The sequence below is a fragment of the Euwallacea similis genome, chromosome 10 (assembly GCF_039881205.1).
Source record: "Euwallacea similis isolate ESF13 chromosome 10, ESF131.1, whole genome shotgun sequence".
Classification (NCBI taxonomy): domain Eukaryota; kingdom Metazoa; phylum Arthropoda; class Insecta; order Coleoptera; family Curculionidae; genus Euwallacea; species Euwallacea similis.
In genome coordinates, this window is record NC_089618.1 from 911,007 (window position 1) to 924,942 (window position 13,936).

At 31.7% G+C, this 13,936-nt stretch overlaps 2 protein-coding genes across 4 annotated transcripts in view; both read left to right on the forward strand.

Moving 5' to 3' along the window:
* The first annotated feature begins 155 nt into the window (after nt 1-155).
* On the forward strand, nt 156-2,191 carry LOC136411494 (ganglioside GM2 activator-like). 3 transcript variants are annotated; one of them, XM_066394084.1, is made up of 5 exons: nt 156-307; nt 375-546; nt 1,008-1,163; nt 1,224-1,397; nt 1,451-2,191. In XM_066394084.1, exons 2-5 carry the CDS (start codon nt 493-495, stop codon nt 1,715-1,717), a joined length of 651 nt encoding a protein of 216 aa, XP_066250181.1. In that variant the 5' UTR covers nt 156-307; nt 375-492; the 3' UTR covers nt 1,718-2,191. The 3 variants fall into 3 exon arrangements, with proteins under 3 accessions (XP_066250181.1, XP_066250182.1, XP_066250183.1); XM_066394085.1 differs by lacking the exon at nt 375-546 and having other exon boundaries at nt 165-307; XM_066394086.1 differs by lacking the exons at nt 156-307; nt 375-546 and adding an exon at nt 703-721.
* Nucleotides 2,192-9,707: 7,516 nt separating this feature from the next.
* LOC136411423 (rho GTPase-activating protein 20-like) overlaps nt 9,708-13,936 on the forward strand; it is a 131,430-nt gene continuing 127,201 nt past the window's right edge. Inside the window, exon 1 of the mRNA XM_066393984.1 lies at nt 9,708-9,989. The gene's annotated coding sequence lies outside the window, so the exon portion shown is untranslated. The remainder of the gene's footprint in view (nt 9,990-13,936) is intronic.

The following is a 13,936-nucleotide window of genomic DNA, read 5'->3' on the forward strand; positions in this document are numbered from 1 at the left end:
AAAATAGGTGACGCTACGATATTAAGATTGCAGCGCCATCTATCTTGACATGTCAACTAATTGCACAATAACAAACACAAAGCTTCAGATAATACATTGTGTTCCTTTTTTTCAGTTTTATAGTTTATTCATTTTTATTTTATTATTATATATCATTTTTTATTATGCTATTTTATTATATTTTTTAAATTTCTTTTAATTTTTTGTGTCTTTTATTGTCATCTACGTTAAACATGCTTTAATAAATAATATCTACCTATGTATGCAGATATTCAGCTTGGAATTTGGAGTGCTTAGACTTTGTAAAGTAATTATCACCTATTAATACAATTAAAGCTTTTAATTAATTCTTCAAAATGCATTATTAATTTTAGAACCAAAAGGGTGCTGGGATTAGGCATATTTAATATACCGTTAAGTACTATGAAGTCATACAGAGATAGTGAGGGCTTACTTTAACTCTTCAACACTTAATAGACTTGAAACTAAATTATGAATACCTTTCCAGCTTTGCTTCTAATATTTGTGTTTCATTATAAAGTTGTGGTAAGCTACCTTTTATTTTTCATCTTGTTTTCGTTTGATCATAACCATTACCATCATTAACATTTTGACTTTTTGACCACAGATTATTATCATGCTGATGTAAAATAAATAGTCTATCAGGCCTTTTTAAAAGATTTCAGTGTTTTTATTTCTTCAACTTGAGTAAAGTAGGAGTGTAAGTATGAAAAAACCTCATAAGTATCATATCCCTAGGATTAGGACAAGGCAGGATTTCATTTAAGGTTTTTTCAGAAAATTACTATTAGTAATCTCAAGTTTCTCAGTTCCATACATCTGAAGTATATAATACATATACCTATAATCTGAAGGTGATAAAAGAACATCAGAAGTTACCAGAATTTTTCAAATTTTAAAATGCCACATTCTTAAACTTCAGATTATGTCTATCAAATTACTTTAAAATAGTGTTAGTATTAACCAGTATCAGAGTCCTGTTTCAGATTTCCAATGACATCAAAATATATGGCATGCAACCTTGCAATCAAAATGTCTACTATCCCGTTACAGTTGACAATGTTCACTTAGAAATAAAAAATGGTTATGTATATGTATCAGGTTCTTTGACGTCCGATCTGAATATAACCAGCCCTGTTAAGGTAACATGCACTAGGATTTTAAATCACATAATTTTATTTAACTGGTATTACTTTATTTAGGCAACATTGGTTGCAAAGAGGAAAATAGGCAACATTTGGATTGAAATACCTTGTATTGCAAATATAGGCTCGTGCCCCTTTTCAGATTTGTGCAGTTTTGGTTTACCAGCAAACCAGACATGCCCAGAGCATTTTGTTAAAGATAAAGTTCCATGCAGATGTCCAATTCCTGAGGTAAGTTTTTCAGTGACTTATGTCCGTGCATAGGTATAATTTTTTACTTTTAGGGCACCTACGAAATGCAACCTGAAAACAAATTTCCTTTATTTAAAATACCTGAAAATATAGATGTTGTATCTATACGTAATGTTCCTAAATTTATGTTGTATAAACATTTAATACAATCATATTCAACTCCCGCCACAGGAACTTATTGGGTTCAAGCATCAATCACTCATGAGAATAGACATCTCACTTGCTATGAGTGTTATATTGATTATAATGATGAGTTGAGCAAAAATAAAGTAGAGCCCCTTATTGAGTTAGTTTTGTGAAAGTGCCATATTAATTATAATTAATTATATTAGATTATTAGTTATCATTATTATTAAATTACTGCCAAAATGTCTATATATTTTGAATGTAATGTAACTAGTTATATTAAGTAAAATTATGTGAGATGTATCTGAAAGGTTGGCTCTATATTTTCTAACTTATCACATATGTCTTTCAATGGACATTTTGTACTCTTTTTGATTAGCTGTGCAAAAATATGTAAACTTTTCTATTCAAGACAGTGAATTAGATGTTTCGGTTAAGCCGGAAATCTAAGGGATTGTTAATATATCTTAAAACGTAAAGTTTTAACTATATGACATGAAAAAAAAAAAAATAAAAATATGAAAGATGTGGTGGCAAAATTTGGTAAATTTTGTTTCTCAGAAACACTAGGGATGATTCAGTGCCTTTTAATCATAATATATATTAAGTATAATTAAAGCAATTTTAAGGATAAAGTGATAAACAAATTATACTTCAATAATTTTCTTTTTATAGTGATTTATTCCTCTACTATTGATATATCGAATATATATACCTAAATTTGATCGAGAAAAATGTTTATGTACCTAAATTACGCATTAGACTTGAAGCAATTCATGAAGTAAGTAGATATTCTACAATTGACATGGATATTAAGCTATTGCATGGCAAAATTTTAGATAAAATTTAAAATAACATCTTTCGTGACTTACTGATATTATTTTAATATGTATTTTATTCAATATTTCTTGAATTTTTTGGGTTTTGAATCCAACTTGGAAAACATTTTTGGACGATTTGGTGTCTTACAGTAACTTAAATACCATGGTCCTTTGTCACGTTAAGAATCCAACAGAGCAGAACAACTTAAATCTCGAGGTGGGAAACTTGCAATACTACAATCACTTCGCATACTTGACTATTATTTCAGGCATTCTCTATTTGCATATAAATTCAGCACACACAGCCGAGTGTTTAACTCCTTCAAAAAAGAAGTTAACCTACATGTGCAAAATACACTTCTCTGGAACGGTTAGTTGAAATATCAAATAGGAAGCATACTAATCAGTAACAGAATAACCAACGTATTGCTGATTTATATAATTGGTTAATAAAAGTGAATATTTTTTGACATTGTTTACAAACAAAATTAAAATTATTTGTAGAAACTACTGAATTTGGGGATCGGGCAGATAAAAATAAAAATTTAATAAACAATGTGTGGCTGACTACCAGAATTTTGTTTAACACTTTAGAAAGTTGTACAATGCGATGTTCAATATATTGAGGCAGTCAAATTAACAGAAAAATTATACGATAATGTAAATGGTGAATTATATCAAGACTTTAAAAAAGCTATTTATTAAAAGGAAGATTTCAATAAAAAAAAGGAAGATTACAAATTTTCTGGACGAGTTGGTGACTTGTTAATTCATCATTAGGTAAGTAAATGATATTTACTTATAATTTTCTAAAATCCTTTTCCCCCTTTATTATACATAATTTTACCCAATTTATTTGGGCGGAGATAACATAATTGAAATATATATATATCAAAAAATTTTGGAAAAATTTGAAACATATATTTGTTAAATTTGAAGTCAACTTGCATTTAACATAAAAATTAAGAATGGTTTTGTTTAGCTTACTTGCTTGTTAAAATAAAAAACTGCATAATATCAACGAAAATCAACAATAAACACATATAAATTCAGTTAAATAGATACTTATTGAAGTTTTTTGACGACCAATTAAGTAAAGAAAATCGGTGATATGCATAAATAGGTATCTATATGTATAAGCAGCACATGTAGGTAGGTACCTTTATATGATATTTGTGTTGTAAAGTGTATAAGCATTAATCATTACATGAGATGGGGACTTGGCATGAGATGTTTAGAAGAAATTACTTCCAATTGTGCACAAGCGATACTTTTCTTTTGTGCTTGACACCAATCTCTTCACTTGTTGATGTATTTGTTAATACACAAAGTGGAAAATATGTCTGGAACATCGCTAATTTTTCAAAAACAGCTTGACATAATTTAATGAACAAAAAATAATTCTGTAGAAGTGAATGCACAATGCTATTGTAACGGTGCATGTTTTGAGCGTTTATACACATAAAAAGTTAATAATGCTTATATGAAAATTCCTGCGCATCCACCAATTCAATTATGTATATGAGTATTAATTTGCTTCACTTATAAATTATTCATATTTTTAAGCGAGAATTGCAAGGTTTGGTATCATACCAGCATAGGTATCTATTTGATTATAATAATTGTTAATTGAATATCTTTGCGGAAAATTGATTATTCTTAGGACTGAAACTAAGAACAGGCCAAGGGATGTGTTATATGAATTTAGACCAAAAATGCATTAGATACACTACACTTATTCCTACTTTCTTTAATGAATTACTTCAATATTATTTTGTTATAATAATTTATTAACAATAATTATGTACCTACGATATTTAATTTAAATGCAACAAGTTGCGTAATCTATGGAGTCTATTAGTGTTAAGTGTATTTAATAATTAATAATTGGATTAATAATTTATAAAATACCATTTTTTTCGCTTTATTAGAAGTATGTGAGCTAAATGTCAGACATATATTTTCTATATGGTTTATTGGTTCGAATGCAAATACATTTTTTGTATGTCTTCTCACTCGGTCACTCGGTACAAAATAGGTAAAGTTTTTTTTATCCATTTACTCAGGTTAAATTTTACTCATATTTGAAAAGCGAAATCGATTTTTTTTGCTTCACTTTTTCAATTCTCTGCTTTATTTGGCGACTATATATGCTCAGTTTTTTAAATTCAATTATACAAATCAATTACAACAAATTTGCTTGCCAATTTTCAATTTATAATTTTATTGCTTATTTCATATTCATTGTACCTATTTTCACATAAATACTAAAAATTCCAAAAAACTATTTCTCACAGAAAATAGATCTGTTATTTAGGATTATTGATGGCTAAGTGTCGTTCGTCGATTTCAGTAGTTTGAAGATATTCAACCTTGGATGTAGTCGCAACGCTATCGTTTGCCCGTGATCTTTTACAGGAAATTTAATCTTGATTGGTTGATGCTTCGGCAATATACAGACAACATTCTGTATATACAAAAAAGAGATTAAATAATGTCTAGTACCTATACTAATATATACCGCAATAACATCTTTTTATAGGAATTATAAATTGGTTTTATGTGAGTTGATATCAGTCCGGAAGAATAAGCTATACACATCACTAGCATCTAAAGATTGTTCGACTATAATTAGTTACTATGAGTTAAACTGATAAGCGCCTACTAAGTGTAGTAAAATCGCATGTAAAGAGTGGGGAAAATAGCCTAAATATATCTTGAGGTGAAATTTCTGGATTAATCAAATTTGAAATATTTAAAATTACGTTCGTTTGATGGCAAAAGATTCGTTTTGTACGAATTTTGGAGTAAGTGAAGTCATCTTTCTTCTTTACTCTTGTAGCAAGTGGGAATAGGCGTTTTTGTTTTACAATTTTGAAAATAAATACGAAGTGACTCAAAAAAAGAGCTGTTTAGTCCTAGTTAAAACGGCCTGTACAGGGTGTTTCAAATTGATTGCCATATAGGGTACCTCCGTTCATAGTGACAATAAAAAACTGACCCCGCAATTTCGTTCTTGATTTGTGAGAAAATTTCAACGATACATCTTTTTTCTGTTATCATATTTGTTTTGATGCTACAGTTGACTTTTCCATTTTTTGGCCAGTATAAGATTAGCCTAATATAAATTAATTAACATCGGAAACTGTTACGCACGCACAAAAAAAGACTATTTTCTGAGCTGGTAATGAAATAGACTATTCTGATTCGCTGATTCCTGAAGTTAACTTTCGGATTTGTTTTACGCAATCTATGAAACTGGCCGTAAAATATTTAAATATTTTTTTCTACTATTACTTTAAAAGACATCATTGTTACATAATTGGCTCTAAAGTACGTTTTCTAACCCTTTTTTGTAAAATAGTTGAATGTCAGGTTAATAATAATGCGTATATGGCTCATTATTTATCTAGCGAGATAATCGGCTATAATGTTGTCATTATCTCCATTATCGTTTTATTTACGACTGCCATCGAAATTAATGTCAAATGAAACGTCAGATCGTTGATGTTATGATTCAAGACACGTCGTTTTTTGTATTTAGCGTTTAATTTACGCTTAACGCAGGCAAGTTTATTGTAATTTTAAATAGTCTAGTTAAATGTAGTAGTGGAAATATCTCTTAGATCCCTCAGAGTTGCGCACTTTGCGATTTAAATTTGTTCAGGGCATAATAGTGCGTTTCACAACCTTGGTGTGTAATACACTATAATAACGTGCGGTACCGATTAGCTATAGACAGATTTCCCAGTCTGCATTATATTCTAGGAAAAGGGGATTGACCATGATGTGAGATATGCATTTCATTAGATATTCATTTGACTAAACAGGTTAATAGAGATGAAAATCTGTCACGTCAATGTCAATAGGCATCTCCTTGACCTTTCCGTTAACGAACAACGAAGGAAATTGTGTTGGGAGATCAATAGGTCAACAGAGGGAGTTGTGAGATCAACGTCTATGGAAAGAACCAGAAAAAATATTTGTAATAGGAGGGGAGAAATAAATGATCAAATTTAACTCACTTGAACGCGCATATCTGACTCGGAGCTCAACGTCGGTCTGACTAACAATTAACTACCACATTTATGTAGAAATGCAAATCATGGTTGCGCTGACTTTTGGTGCATTGGAGGGACGTCTGTGCCACGTCCAAATGGTATTATTTGGGAGGAACCGTGGGCGAAAGCGGAAGTCAAACTTTGTGTTAAACTACACGAGCGTATTTTCCGCGGCGTTTTTAACGCGGGGAAGATCTGTCCTAATAGAAACTGCGTCTACAAGGGAGTTAAACTAACAGAACAGAATATATGTTGTGTTTATTTTATTTCCGACGGAGTGAAAGATTTGATATCGCCACCGCCACAACACGCTAGAAATGTGAGACATTGTTTAGTACAGGACAAGTAGTACAGGACAAGAGTAGGACAAACTGTACGGGCGGGAGAGTACAGTTCTAGTGAAAATGTTCGACGTTGGAGAACGTATACTTCTTGACGTCACTTTAAAATTAATTTCTTATTACTCTAGCAAAACTTCGCTACTATTTCGGTCTATTTCTATTAGCAATTGATAAATAACTATGTATAAAAAATAAATATATGTTTTTATTTCCTTCTGAAGGGTATGTATCGACTGACATTATCAACAATTTTAATTTTTTTTCGGCTAATGGAGGCTCCAAATCAAAATTCAATAAGAGATAAAAAAAAGTTGCGTAACTGACCGGGAATTTCATTTAAAAAAATCCAACCGTCTGCATGAACGAATAAAAAAGTTCTGGTGTATCTAACATTCGATCTTGTAGCAATTGACCACTACCCCTGATGGTTTTACTATAATAAGCCCCGTCGAATGTGTTCCGAGAAGCAGAAAGATTATACACCAAATTTCATAGCAATTCATCTAGCCGTTTCCGACTTATCTACAAAACTTTTTAAAAAAAGTGAGACTTTAAGAGCTTGTCTCTCCAGAAGGAGGCAATTTCGTATATAAGTACCATATATCACCATGAATCGATTTATTTTTGACCAAGGAATATGTGGTTAAGCGTTGACCCCCTCATTCTGGGACACCCTGTATAATGCGATATGTCTACTTGTGTTATGAATTGTACTACATTCAACAAGTTAACACAGGCTTATTTCCTGGCTACCCTGATTTGAAAAACAACTGTAATTTGTCTATGTACGAATGCTCTTGTGAGCATGATTCTATTACTTGTTATCATAAAATTATATTTTCATATTATATTTATATTTCATTAATATTAGCATATAAATTGATAATACAATTTAAATGAGTTTAAAGGGTCGTAATTTGATTACACATTCCTCTTAATAATTAATAAACGCATATCTGCCATTTAAAGTGAACAATTAGTAAGGTACTGATGCTCCTGTGACTGGCTGTATACAGCGTGTCAATTTGAAAACGAACCACCCTCAAAGTTTCGATCCTTATAGAAAATGTGTAACTGTGCAGTTACACATTTTCTATAAGTACGTTCAAAAATATGTCGATTTCATTTTCAAGGAGGACATTGTTTAAGTCGGTTTTTTATTAAATTGCATGCACCCTCTAGCGGGGATGGAAACAACCACTAAAATTTTAAATTGGAAGGGGGGTTGAGTTATACTCCATTTGAAAGGTCTTTCAATTACCTTTCCAGATCTACCTGTTTTTTTTTTCATTGAGAAACAACAGATATAAGATGCCCCTAGAGGAAAAAATCCAAAGATGTTAAATCGAGCGATCACGGTGGTCACTCAATTGGTCCTCTTTGACCAATTCGTTCCCCAGGAAACCTATCGTGTAACCACTCTATAAGACGAAGAAAACAGCGTGGTAACCCTTCATCTTGTTACAAATGAAGAAGATTTTCGTATAACACGCTATTACCAGCTTTTAACTTGCGAAATAAAATTTACAATAATAAATAATAATTTAACAAAAAAACTTAAGAATTTTATCGTTCTTTTTAAACCGAATTGTCTTATTCTTACTGTTTTTTACAAGTAGAATAATGAAATAAATCCGTTTACAAATACAAATAGACAAATAAAAACGAAAAGAATTATTTGTTGTTTATAAAACTTGGCATCAAGATATGGAAAGATTAAAAAGAATTGCAGCTGCCTCTAGGGAAATTCAAATAGAACTTTTTGTGAATGTCAGAGTGGAGTTTGAAAACACACTTTATTATTATTTAGAAAATTATAGACAACATTTTGAACGCTTAAACATTAATTAATAATTTATCTACAATAGAGTTGATACCTAATCTTGTTTACGGTTTGGACATGATTTTTCGAAAACCTCTCAACAAAAAAAAACGGTTACATTCGAAAAGGTAATTGGAAGACCTTTCAAATGAGATATAACTCTACCCCTCTTCTCAATTACAATTTTAGTGTTTTTTTCCACCCCCGCTGGGGGGTGTCCCCTGGAAAATAAAATCGACGTATTTTTGTATATTTACATATTTCTATAAGAACCAAAATATCGAGGATGGTTCATTTTCAAATTGACACGCTATATACTTTTGTATGAGTGTACTGAACGAAAAAAACCTCTTTATGTTTTGATGCGTCAAATTCAGCGGAAATTTCGTCGCGGAAAATACGCTCGTGTACTTTGGCACTTTGATTGTAGAAAATGTGATATTATCAACCAAGGCAAAAATCTCACTATGGCCTGACTTGTGATCTCTAATTAGTGGGTGGGTGCTCGTAGCTTCAGCGAGCGATAAAGAGAAACTGAGATTGCTAGGAATAACCAGCGGTAGCATTTATTACTCCGAATGAACATGAAAGTGTCCTAACTTAAACTGACCTGAGTTAATCTCTCAGGTTATCATGTATGAAATAAACGCCAGCTTTACAAAAGATTTTCTTCAGGTGTATCGGTTTCGTTTGATCACACCGATGGCTCCATGGAATACCTTTAAATTCCCCAACAGCGACTGACTGACTGAGCGACTCAACCGTGCAGTACCCTTACTTCTGCGCACCCCTTTGGTCGGCCTTTTAAACAACTGTCATCATATTCAATAGGTCATTGAATACAAAATCAGGCTCATTTATAGCAACCCGGCAGACATATTCCAAACTCCGGAACCACGCTTGAGATTCCCAAACCCGTACGACTCATCCGTCGTTCATGTATATAGCAAACTATATATATACATATATATACATGTATATATAAATGTGTATATATGCAACGATTATAATACGAGGTAACCCGAAATGGTACCGCGGAACCCTCGCTAAAACAAACGACTACCTGTTGCGGTGAAGTCATGGCAACGCAATGCGACCGGCCAACCGCGATTCTGTGAAACGCGGCTGCCATTGGGTACCACTGGTAACGCATTTTCAGTTGACGATCGCGCGTATAGGTTAAGTTTAACCTCAAACGTGTCGAGTGTGTGTGCGCGACGGACTTTTACCCGACTTTTACCGAGATTTTGTCCCGATCCGTACAGGATTTTGCGGTTTTTTCTTTTCTCTCAGGAATTTTTGGAAGATATTTGCTTGTTATTAATTAAGCCTGGTACTGTTTTGTGTTGACTTATATGAGGATGCGATTTTTTATGGATTTCAGTTTATCTATATGGCAGGTAAGAATGGAGGGCAAACGACATAATGATGGTTGATGGTCGTGATAGGGAGATTGTAATTTGGGGTTTGTTAGTCTTAAATCAGGAATATCTGCGCTTATTTGTTATGGTAACTTAATATTTTTGTAATTTTCGCTTTGCGCGCGCTGGTCTATGTGACTGTTGATGTTTCTAAGATGTCTATGCATCATTAGGAAAGTACAGGGTTTTTTTCAAAGGAATAAATTTTTCTTTGTTGGTTTGCGCAGTGTTGATGACTTAAACGATGTCTTGTAGGAGCTAAAATATCAATTTTTCACTTAAAACTGTTTTTGATAGATCTAAACATTCAATTTGCGCGTTCTTTGAAATCAACACAATTTATACATATAATAGTTTCTTCTGCATTGAAGTTTTCAAAGGAAAACGTCTTTACTGTTACTGTGAAAAATGTGAAAATTATTATATAAGCACATCCCTGGTAAGTATACAGCTTAGATGGATACCTCACAACAAGAAGGATAGTTTCGAAAACAGATTGATGTTGGTATATTATTACATACTTTATCAACCTGAGGTAAACCTAAATTTTATTAAAAGAAATGTAAGTACATGACATATGAAATTCCTAAATTTATCGTCACTGCCACTAGATATTAATAATGTTAAAAGATTGCCGTTAGACGGGCTTGGTATCTATACCTGCTCCATTATAGAGAAATGAATGATAGAGTAAGCAAGTAGGAAGGTATTAATTGGCCTTTTTGATTTTTTAATTAGGCATAAATGGGAATAAAAAGTCCATTTTAAACATTAATTTTTTTAAGATGACATCCTAGTTATCTTATAACTGTATAGTATATTGACATAATTAGGTCTCAAGGAAAGATATTGAGTAAATAGGAAAAAGTATATTTAAATATGTCATCGTCAATCGCTCTACGAAAGTTTTCTTTAAAATTCAGTTGAAATCAAACTGTAGTTTTCGATTCAAATTTCCTAGCAAATTGCATTAAACCGTTTTTTAATTTTTGATTTAAGTTTATAGTTCCTCTTGAATTTAAAAAATAATAAACTTAAAATAATTAATAATGATGAATTTAACTTCGATTACCTAACGAATTTGACTTTAAAAATGAAAATTTTAGTGGATTTTATTTAAAGTTTCGCTAAAGCGGTGACGAAAAACTTCACTTAAGTTTTAATTGCTTTAAATCAAGTTTCATTTTTACGATGTCAGAGGATTTTAATGGTTGCTGTAGCTTTCCTAATTTCTCGAGGCAATGCTTTTAGTACTGAATTAAAATATCCATTTTGGTTTACTCAAAATGGTTGAAGTTACACACAATATCAGACATTTAGCCACAGTCTCGACAAAATGTACATATATTTATTTGGGATTTGTTTATTGTTCTTTCATTGTGAGAAACGAAAATAGCAGTAGTTGATGTAGTGAAGAAGTAGAAATATAATGTGTAATAATAACGTGTGATTATTAAATATATTGTCAAACAAGACCGGGAAAGAATAAATTTTTTTTGTAAATTTTCGGTTTTCCTCAATATTTCCTTTCCCGAATTTCTCTTCGCCGAACTAACTTACTTTACATCTTTTACGATTTCCGAGATATTCATAATGTGAATAGAGTTTGAAACTTCTTAATACGAAATCTGAACTATTTTTAACTTTGTTGAATGTAAAAAATAGCACTGTGCGTGAAAGTGGTATTTTGGACACACATTACACACTTATAAACAAAAACATCAAGTTCAAAAATTATGTAAATTTGTGTTTATAATTCGACAATTAGAAGAAATGTGCTCTTTATGTCACATTATTCATGAAAGTATGATTAACATTGCTTGTGTTGATAATGCAAATTATTAAAGTAGACTTGTGTCTCAGTGCTTTATTTGCAATACTGTATATAACAATATTTACCAAATAGTTATAAACTTGTTTAAGTGAGTGAACCAATATGCAAAATTAGCACGTACTTACCATGAGATGGATCATTTAAGGTTGCTTAGGAAAATAGTTATTGACTTCTGACTGAAGAGGTTTTATTCAGTAGAAACACTAATAGATTACTTATTTATCAGTCTGGATATTATTACTTATACAGTTCTGGTCCCATAAATAGCCCACTTTATTTAATTGGGATAAAGTGATTGTATTAGGGTAAAAATAAAATAAATTTTATCTCGTTATTTGTGTTTAAGTTACTTAATCTTAAAATGAATCGTATCATTGAAAAAATGAAAATTTATTTCATAATTTTAACATAATATTATAAAATGAATTAAATTTAACTAAAGAAAAAAACTAAAATACAAAGTGTGCTATTTATATGACCAGGACTGTATATTGTTAAGATAAAATAATGGAAATTTAAATTGCTCGAAACAAATTCTGAAAGAGTATTCTTTATTCTCTCATACTGAGTTCTCATCCAGAAAATTCTTTCTGAAGAAGAGCCTGAACTGGAATTATTGACGATAATTTTATTAATCTATCAAATTTGATGTTTTAACAATGCAATACCGGTTTTTCATTGTTACGCTGAACCAATTCCTGACGAATTACAGCGGTAATTTGTACGAGCGCAATTATTTTGATAATTTCACTAGTTGCCCTAGCAGTGTTGTAACACACAGAAATATTTCTATATTGCAGTCCTATTCATAGGTTGTCATTTATTAAATTCTCTTCATAAATATAATTCGTGTAAAGACAATGAATCCGTAATTTTTAAAAACTTCACACTCATGCATGGCATGAAGCCTGCTTCGTTCACTTTTTCTACTTAATTTGCATTCGGGTAAGCTTCCCAAAAATTATCGATAATTTTTGTCCTGATTACTTTCGCAATCAAAGCTTTGCTAAAAGTAGCTAACAACTTTTATGGCTTCTTTGTTCTTCGATTAACTATATTCTTCTAATCGATACAAAATTGCCTAAAAATGTAATCAAGACCAAATTTTGAAAATTTTTGTCTTTTCATTTTTGCTGCTCAGAATAAATAATTTTTTGAAGTTGAGGCCAGAGTTCGATTCAAATTTTGACCTTCAATTTGTAATTTTGACTCATATTAGGATGACGAGACAAGTAAAATTATCTGCACGAAAACTGCTATGTGCCCAAGCCGTTAGTCAAGAGTTTAAATTAACAAACACGATTTTGTCGTATGCCACTGAGAACATCGTTACATGCGAACATTAAAGTCGGTATTTCTGAACCGTTAACGAGGTATTATTTTTAAAAGCGACTGACCCGCAATATTTGCAGCCCACACGAATTCGCGTTGTACTCTTGACTCTTTGACTTTGGTAGCAAATAAATCACTTCGCAGAAGAAAAAAAAACGTGAGTTCTTAATGACACAGTACCAAATCAGCCAGGTAAAAATTGCGAGGTACCTACCTTTGCAAACAACATTGATAATGTTTCCATCTCTGTTACCGTCCATTAAGGTCGTTTTGCAGGATCAAATTTGAAGCTATCCTTGAAAAGGAATAACAGTTAAAGGACACTTTGATTTAATTTAGGAACCATCATCGAAAAATGAATGCATGAGTCTTAAATTAAAACCCTCTAAACCGCGACGCGCCAGCTCTTCCGAGAAACGCAGCAGACAGAGAAAAAAAACTGTAAATAACCTGTAAATAATTGGTCCGACGAGAGAAAACCATTGATCCAAACACCAGTTTCAAGGGCCCTAAATTAAACGGCTCTGGTATTAAACCCAATAAATAATCGCCTTTTGGGAAACGGGCGTCAATGTGCTTTTTTTACCACTGCTACTGAAACTTTTTACACGTCTGAAGCTTCTTCTGTAACGAATACAAGTTTCGAAATGAATTTTAATTTGGTTTTGAGGTTTCAAGCATCTCATCTAATTCTTGGAGGCTTCCGGGATATAAACATATACAGGGTGTCCCGAAAATGCATGTCAAAAATGGTACCATG

Excerpts from the sequence above, each read along its gene's own strand:
- LOC136411494 (XM_066394084.1), top strand. The coding sequence starts at position 493 with ATGAATACCTTTCCAGCTTTGCTTCTAATATTTGTGTTTCATTATAAA. Across the intron at positions 1,164-1,223 it reads ATATAACCAGCCCTGTTAAG|GCAACATTGGTTGCAAAGAG; the intron begins GTAACATGCACT and ends TACTTTATTTAG. Across the intron at positions 1,398-1,450 it reads GCAGATGTCCAATTCCTGAG|GGCACCTACGAAATGCAACC; the intron begins GTAAGTTTTTCA and ends TTTTACTTTTAG.